This window comes from Cicer arietinum, chromosome 5 (assembly GCF_000331145.2).
Source record: "Cicer arietinum cultivar CDC Frontier isolate Library 1 chromosome 5, Cicar.CDCFrontier_v2.0, whole genome shotgun sequence".
In the NCBI taxonomy this organism is placed as follows: domain Eukaryota; kingdom Viridiplantae; phylum Streptophyta; class Magnoliopsida; order Fabales; family Fabaceae; genus Cicer; species Cicer arietinum.
Genome location: NC_021164.2, coordinates 18,494,517 through 18,503,617, shown reverse-complemented (window position 1 = coordinate 18,503,617; position 9,101 = coordinate 18,494,517). Strand labels below are relative to the sequence as shown.

At 26.7% G+C, this 9,101-nt stretch overlaps 1 protein-coding gene across 1 annotated transcript; it reads left to right on the top strand.

Annotated features, from left to right (window-relative positions):
- The first annotated feature begins 1,464 nt into the window (after window positions 1–1,464).
- LOC101492769 (probable pectate lyase 4) lies at window positions 1,465–3,304 on the top strand. Its single transcript, XM_004499790.1, has 4 exons — window positions 1,465–1,926; window positions 2,247–2,602; window positions 2,837–2,969; window positions 3,080–3,304. The coding sequence occupies exons 1-4, from the start codon at window positions 1,465–1,467 to the stop codon at window positions 3,302–3,304; spliced, it is 1,176 nt and encodes a 391-aa protein (XP_004499847.1).
- The last annotated feature ends 5,797 nt before the right edge of the window (window positions 3,305–9,101 follow it).

Here is a 9,101-nt window from a genome sequence, read left to right as displayed (position 1 = left end):
TAATACTTCTACTTTTTGATGGAGTGCAAAGTTGGTGAATATTCAACGGGATGGAAACATGGAAGCTTAAAATGTGGAGGAGGGAGGCTTGTACTATTTCTACCAAAAATATTATTTTTATTTTTTTGTTAGTTATTGTTACTTTTTATTTATTTATTTATTTATATTTTTATGATGTAAATTGGACACTATATTAAAGCATCAATGAGAATGTGAACTCAATTATTGGAATAGATTTATGAGTTTAATTTTGATTTTTTTGAACATTTTTTAGTATAATAAAATGTGATCGTAAATATATAAATTAAACACATTATTATGACTTATTATTTTTTGAAGTTTTTTTAAATGGCCGGAAAAAATTGGGGTCGTACAATTATGAATTGGTAATGATATACTCAAATAATGACAAATCATCAATTTGGGTTGTTGTTGTATATTAACAAATACAATAAAAGGTGTTCGTGGTGTAGTTTGGATCAATTTTGAGACAAAAACTCATTCAATCTAAAGATAAAGTTACACGTGGTTCGATTTAGATGACAAGTTTAAAAAAATCTAATCAAATTTCAAACATTTTAATTTGAATCGATTTTTAGATATCTTAATTACAGATGTAAAAAAAATAGTATAAATATTATAAAATATTATAAAATTGCAAGTTTGATGTTAAATATAACATATAATATATTTAAAATGAAAATTTGGGAATAACAATGATCAGCTATATTTAAAATACATGAAATAACAAAAAAAAAAATAGATTGAATGAAACTAATAATAATTATTAAGAAAAAAAAATAAAAAAAAAATCATAAAAATAATATATAAATGCAAATATTTTACTAATAAAAAAATAAGTAAGTATTAAATTTTATGATTGGAATTTAGATTGGATTTGAAAAAGAATCTAAAATCCGATATGTGAAGTTTTCACAAAAACACAACTTAAAATATTCAAAAGCATCCGATTTTGTGCAATTTTCGATTTATTTTGAATAGGTTTATAGTAAATTTTTAGAATTATTTAGAGGCGAATACCCCTTATAACAATACAAGGTTGGCAAGCAACATTTAGTTTGCCTAACCCATTTAGTTATCTCTTCCAATTATGTTATCTAGTTATTGTCCAAATTTATTAATTGTTCGATGATAAAGTTGTTGCAGTATATTTTGTTTTAGTTTAATGTTTTAAACAAACGTAACCATCTTTTTTCTATTCATAGTTTCTCCCTAAAACGTGTAAGTGGGTCTCTTGGCCTTAGCTTGACAAACAACCTGAACAAACTTCTAAGCCCCAAACAATCTTACTAACCATTTTAATCTATATAATCACAAGCTCACACCATTATTCTTCAATATAGAAACTAAGCAAAACATTTCATCCATACTATCCTTCTTTTCTCAATAACTCAATTTGTATTATCTTTGAATTTATTAATAAATAAGTATATTAATTGAACCATGGCTGGTCATCAAGTAATCAATTTCTCCTTTTGGAGCTTTCTTTTAGTTGTTGTGATGGTAATGTTTTTCACTATAAATGTTAGTTCTGTCGAACAATCTAAAATAAAAGGCATGGAAATGAATGTGATTGATCAATGTTGGAGATTTAATCCTGAATGGAGGAAACATCGACAACAACTTGCTATGTGCTCAGTTGGCTATGTAGGAAAAATGACAAACAACATAGGTAAAGACCTCGTTAATTATAAAGTTACTGATCCTAGTGACCATCCCTTAAATCCACAACCTGGAACTTTGAGATATGGAGCTTCTAAGATTCAAGGTAAAATTTGGATTACATTCCAAAGGGACATGAACATTAGGCTTGAGAGACCCCTTCTCATTAGTAGTTTCACTACCATTGATGGTCGAGGTGTCAATGTCCACATCGCTAACAATGCATGTTTGATGATCTATAAGGTAGTGATTAATAACAAATTTGATATTACTAAAAAATAATTGAATTTGAAATGAAAATTAGAGATGAAACAAATGCAATTTATATCTGTTTTATCATTTCTAACAATAAAATAGAGACAATTTGTTATCGTCTCTAACAACTAACAATAAACTTAGAGACAAATTATTATTATTTTATCAAATTTTCAGCAATAATTTTCTTTTTTATCATACTAGATTTTATAATTGTTATTATAATTTTTAAATTTCTTCTTTTTATTATTCGTGAACATATCTTCCACTTCTTAACTTAGAATGATATGTTTATTATTTTTTATTAGGCAACAAACATAATTATCCACGGAATTAGGGTTCATCATTGTCGACCTCAAGCTCCTGAAATGGTGATGGGTCCCAATGGAAAGATAATGCCATTGGGTCAAGTGGATGGAGATGCAATTAGATTGGTTTCTGCTTCAAAGGTTTGGATTGATCATAACACACTTTATGATTGTCAAGATGGTCTTCTTGATGTTACAAGAGGTTCTACTGATGTAACAATCTCCAACAATTGGTTTAGGGAGCAAAATAAAGTTATGCTTCTTGGACACGATGATGGATTCGTAAGAGACAAAAACATGAAAGTAACAGTAGTATACAACTATTTTGGGCCTAATTGCAACCAACGTATGCCTAGGTAATTAATAATTACAAAATTTAGTAGTTAAAAAATAAGTTCAACAGAGATGCGCTGTCAATGAGAACTCGTCATATTATTACATAAACTTAATTTGTAACCATATTTAAAAAATAACAGCAAAACACTACATTTTTGTTAGAGGTCGAATAAACTAACGATGCATCTTTCAAATTATCTTAAAAAACTGACAAAGTTATTGATTATCTTAATTATTAATTAAAAATATTATAGAATTCGTCATGGATATGCACACGTTGCAAACAATATGTACATGGGATGGGTGCAATATGCAATTGGTGGAAGCATGGGACCAAGCCTTAAAAGCCAATCAAACCTCTTCATAGCACCAACGGAGAATAAGGAGGTAATGATTTCATGCAATATATATACCAATTTATTATTTATTATGACCATGTCATTTAAAAAATGGTTTCAATATGTTATATTGATCGGTTAATTATATAATGTGTGTAGGTGACATGGAGAAAAAGTAGTAATGCAATTGGAGATACATGGAAATTTTATTCAATTGGAGACGCTTTTGAAAATGGTGCATCCTTCATAGATACAAAAGGTGGACAAGTGAAAAAACCCAATTATAGCCTTGAACAAAATTTTGAAGTTGTTGATGTCAAATTTGTGAGATCATTGACGAGCTCATCGGGAGTGCTAAAATGCGGTAAAACTTCAATATGTTAGGAATAATTTTCTCGGTCTCACAAATCGCAACCTTATTGATTTTGAAAGATTTGATGTTTTTGTACTAAGAAAATGAATTATGCAAATTTATTTTCCATTCTATTACAATTCCACTATTTATATATAGAGAACAATGTAATGAATACTATTACACGCTTAAACTTACGCTTGGAATATACTTTCGGAGGCTGTCATATGTTGATAAGTCCCTTGTTGTACTAAAATTTAAAATATTAATTATTACTGCATTATTATTTTATCTGAAATAAATTATAAATAAAATTTATTAAATTATGCGTATTAAGAAAAATAGTCGATTCCCTTTATTCTATGTAGTATAATAAAAAAAATTAAGTAAATTTATTTACTTTCTATACCAAAAAAATTAAATCAACAACAAAAGAATTGATTAATTAAATAAGAACTTAAATTAAATGAAAAATATTTTATAAATACTATTATTAAATGATAAAGAAGTTAATGATATTTTCTTATATTTCATTGTAAAATATAAATTAATTAATTTTGTTTGTATTTTATTCTCGAGAGAGTATAGAAGTGCATGATTTTTATGGTGCTAGTTTTATTCCATTATATATTATTCGTCTTGAACTACGTAATAAAAAACTAATTTAACAACAAAAAATTACAAAGTATAGTATTTGCAAAAGGAAGGGAAAAGTTAAATTTATTCCCTCACAACGTCATTGGATCATATATGCACCGATCTTTCATCATTGATATGATCATTTTGACATATAGTATTAAGCTCACTTGCATGACAATCACAAAATGAATTTTTAAAAATTATTGTATGCTAAAAGAATACTATATAGAAGCTGTTCACGTAAGTTAATTACACTCAAAAAAGCATGAGACTTTAAAAAATATAATTATGTTAATATAACTTTATATTAAATACATTTAAAAATTAGAATTTAACACTTAAAAATTGGAGTTTCATTTAAAGGAACACGATCAAATTTAGAACATCATACGTCTCTTTATAGTTTTAGATTGAGCCATTTCTTTTATCTTTATCCAGAAATCATGTTTCTTGTGATGTTCATTTTACAAGTCTTATCATTTATCTTTTTCATAGAAGTTTGAATGTGATGTTTCATTTTATTTCTATCTTCTCCGTATTTTTGTTTTGTTCTTTGTTATTATTTTATTCTTGTTTTTTCAAATTTTGCACTTATAATTATTGCAATTTACAATTTATTGTCTTAATGTCCATTTTTTCAATCATATATTCCTTCCTTATAATTTCTTGCTGGTCTAGGAAGAAAAATAAATTCATTTCTTAAAAAAACAAAGTAAATTTGTTGTTGTTGTTCTTGTTCGCATGTTTCCAAACTCTAATCTCCATAAAAAGAAAATAAATAAAAAATTAGATTGCTCCTTTATCATTGATTCTTTCTTATTATTGTTATTGTTTTCCTCAAGTTTTGTGTGTGTTTACTATTAGAATTTTTGTTTTTTTAGTGTGATTGGGGATTGATTTCTTTAAAGAATTGAATGCTCTCTTCAATTCTATTAATATTATAAAAATACAATAAAATAGTAGGTTTGATATTAAATGTAACATATAATATATTTAAATTTAACATTTTGTAATAATAATGATCAACTATATTTAATATACATGAAATAACAACAAAATAGATTGAATTAAACTAATAAGAATTGTTAAGAAAAAAATATTAAATTAACAAATAATATATAAATACAATATATCATACTAATAAAAAATAAGTAAGTGTTAAATTTTATGATTGCAATTTAGTTCAGATTTAGAAAAAAAATTTAAAATCTGATATATGCAGTTTTCACAAAAGGACATCTAAAAATGTTTAAAATTATTCGATTTTGTGCGGTTTTCGAATAAGGGTTTTTTATCCATTGGCACTTGAATTAGGGTGGAAGGAGAGTGAGGGAGTTGTTGCAAATATATATTGTGTTTGTATGATTGGTCTTTTTATCTATGAGAAAATATGAAATGCAACTTTTTGTGTAAATTAGTTTTAGACATAAGATTGAATGATTTGATTGTTATTTTAAAAAACGGTTACCAAATATAATTATATGGTAAAATGAAAGGTTGTCATTAAGCAACGGTGTAAAACTATTTTACATCGTCATAATATTATATTGTATTTTTAAATATTTTTGAAAAATTTAATTTGACTGTAACATAATATATTTTGTTTATTCTCTTAATTTTGATTTTTGTATTTTGTATTTTTTAAATACGCATAATTCCTTATCATAATTTCCTTTCATCACACCATATTTTTAAATAATAATCTTCTTTTTATTTTCTTTTCTTTTCTCTATCTTTCGTTAATCGATCAAATAAATTGCAAAAAATGTAAGGATTAAATTGTCTCAATTTATTTTGTTCAGAGACTAAAAATTACTTTTATTTTTTTAGAGGTTAAATTAAGTGTTGCAATTTTTCTCAAGGATTACAATAAGTCTTTATCTATTTTTTAATTAAAAAATAAGTTTTAATATATATGAAATTGATCTATCTAGGTTTTAGTAGGTTTGACTAGATTACATGCATAAATGGTCCACAGAAGTGACAAAAATCGATCATGAGTCTAGCTTTCGGTCCAATTGGTCTGACTCGTCGAATCGGTCCGAGTTGTAAAATCATGGTACGATTAATCATGAATGAACATCACAAGTAGGGGTGGGAATAGGTCAGGTCAGGCTAGGCTTTGAAAGGCCTGAGCCTAGCCTACGATTTATTTTTTAGGCCTAAGTCTGGCCTACGGCCTATCATAGGCTTCTTTTTCGGTCTGGCCTGACCTTTTTAAAAGTTTGGCCTGGCCTGGAAACCTATTTAAAAGCCTATTTAAAATAATTTTTAAAAAATATGAAACAAACATCCTTTAAATCCTAAAAAATAATTTTTTGTGTCAAATTTTTTCTGAAACAAACACACTCATTATTACCTTTTAAACAAATATGGAAGACTACTTAGTGATTGACTAATTGAACAACTACCAAATATGAAATGACTACCAAATATGGAACAACTACTGAATATGGAATGCTTACTGAGTAATTGCTTAATTGATAGAATTTAAAATAGGAAATAATATTATTAATATAATAATAATAAATAATATTAATAAATAATAAAAAATATATATAGGCCAGTCTGTCAGGCCTAATAAGCTTTTTTATAAGCCTGAGTCTAGCCTATTTAAATAAATAGGCTTTAAAAATGGCCTAAGCCTAGCCTTTTTATTAAATAGGTCAGGCCAGGCCATAAGTAGGCCAGGCCATAGGCCCTTGACGGACGACATAGCATATTCTCATCCTTAATCACAAATAGAGAAAAAGAAAAACTAGAAGCAAATGCAAATAAAAGATATTTTTTTCCACCACGTCTAAATATATTAGTGTACAAAGAAAAACCTATGTACTCAACTCTTTCTTTTATATTCTTTTTCATCTATTTAAGAAGAGTGGTTGAAGGCCAATAATTTATCTGAAAGCACCCCTTACACTACGCCAAAAATGACATTTTATAGCGCGTCTTTTACAGTGCTTATTAAATACAAGCGCTGTTGTAGAATTTTTTTAAAATAACGGAGGATACAACAACGCTTTTTTGACAAGCGCTGTTGTAGGGTCATATAGGGTCACATAGCGCTTGCACATAATGCCTACAACCCTTTTAAGCGCTTTTTGTAAAAGCGCTGTAAATTGAAGCGCTCTCCCACAACTTTTACAACGCTTTTTGAGCGCTTTAAACACAAGCACTGTAAAATGTAGCGCTCCCACCTTATGTTACATGGCTTTTAAAGCACTTTTTGTGAAAGCGTTGTAAAAGCTTTGCGCTTTCACATAATTAAAGGACCTATTAGAGCGCTTATTACACAAGCGCTGTAAAATCATTCCCTTTAAATAAAAATCATTTACTTTAAATAAATAAAAACAAATTTACGAACCCTCATCTCCTCTACTCTGGGAACCCTCATCTCCTCTACGTACTGTGCGGCCATCTACTGCTCCTCCTTTATAAAAAAATTGGATACGTTGTCTCACGTACTGTATTTATTAATTTGTTGTTGTCACTAAAACTAATAAATTTTACATAATAAATCATATAAAATCTATTCTTTTTTGAAATTTGTTGATCTGTTTGTTTTGAAATCAAACTTGGACTTTGGTTTCCATTTTCCAATATTAGATATGTGTACTATATATTGGTATAATGTTATCAGTAGCTTATTATTTGTGTAACTGCATTTATATAGGTCATATAATATGGACCGGAAATGAATGTCTGTCAATCGATTGTCAAAAGAGTATGAAAATAAAGTGAAGGAGTTTGTTGAGTTTGCAGTGAAGAATGCAAAAGATCCAAATAGAGTCGTTTGTCCTTGTTTAAAATGTTGTTTTGGAAAACGCGTTAGAGAATATGAATTGGAAGGACATTTAGTATGGCATGGAATTGATCAAAGTTATACATGTTGAATAAGACATGGTGAGAAAAAAAAAAGGAAACATTAATTTTGAGAATGGTTCGACATATGCTTCAACTGACTTCGATACAAATACATATGAGCTGGACCGAGTTGAGGAGATTGCAAAAGCAGTTGAAGAAGATCTTCGGGATTGTCCTAAAATGTTTGAGAGTTTGTTGAGTGATGCAGAGAAACCATTATATAATGGTTGTACTAAATTCATAAGACTGTTGGTGATATTAAAGTTGTACAACTCAAAAGCGAGTAATGGATGGTCTGCTAAAAGCTTCACATAATTATTAGCACTCTTAAAAGATATGTTGCCAGATGATAATGAACTTCTCAATCGAATCTGTAACACCCCAAATTTTATAATAAATTATTTCATTAATTAAATAGAATTTTAAATAATTGATTTAGTGTTAAAATTATTTTAAAATATATGTTGATTATTTTGGAATTTCTATTATCTACTAATTACATATTAGACTAAATGCGTGATATAAATAACAAATATTATATTATTTTATATATTTTTATAAAAATAATACTATTTTAGTTTAATAATTTAAATAATAAGATTTTAGACAATTTAACGTGTATATGCATGTATCTAGTAAATGTGATATTTTTTTGTGAGTTTGAATGATGTTAAGTGTACACATAGTTATACTTCAATTTTTTTCTAACTGGTTTATATTTTTAGTTATTTAGTTGATAAATAATCATCTTGAGATGCTAGTACAATTGCAATTGATTTCCTATATTTTTATATCTTTGTTATGATACTATGATTTTATATATATTTATTATAATTTAGTAATTAATATAAAGTTTTGATGTTTTATTTATTTATTTTACAATTTTGACTATTTTCTAATGATGATAATATTTTAATTCTAGTATAAAAAACAAAATAAGTATTATTTTAGTGATTATTTGGAATATGAGAATTTTGAGTATTGAAGTATTTTAAAAGATTAATAAAATAAGTTATTTTATTTTATATGATATTAGTTTTGAAATATTAGTAATATTTTAGAAATTAAATTGTGTTTAATATATATTTATATATATATATATATATTAATAAAAATTAGTTTTGCTAATTGTTGGTTTTATTTTGAAAATAAAAAAATAAAAGAAATGAGTAGAATGTGTTTTATGGATTAACTCCAACTAAAATCCAATTATTAATAATAATAGTAATAATAATGATAATAATAACAATAATAAAATGAAGAGGAAAAAAAAAAAGGAAGGAGAATAGAAGTACGCATCCTCATCTTCTTCGTAGACTAGCCTCC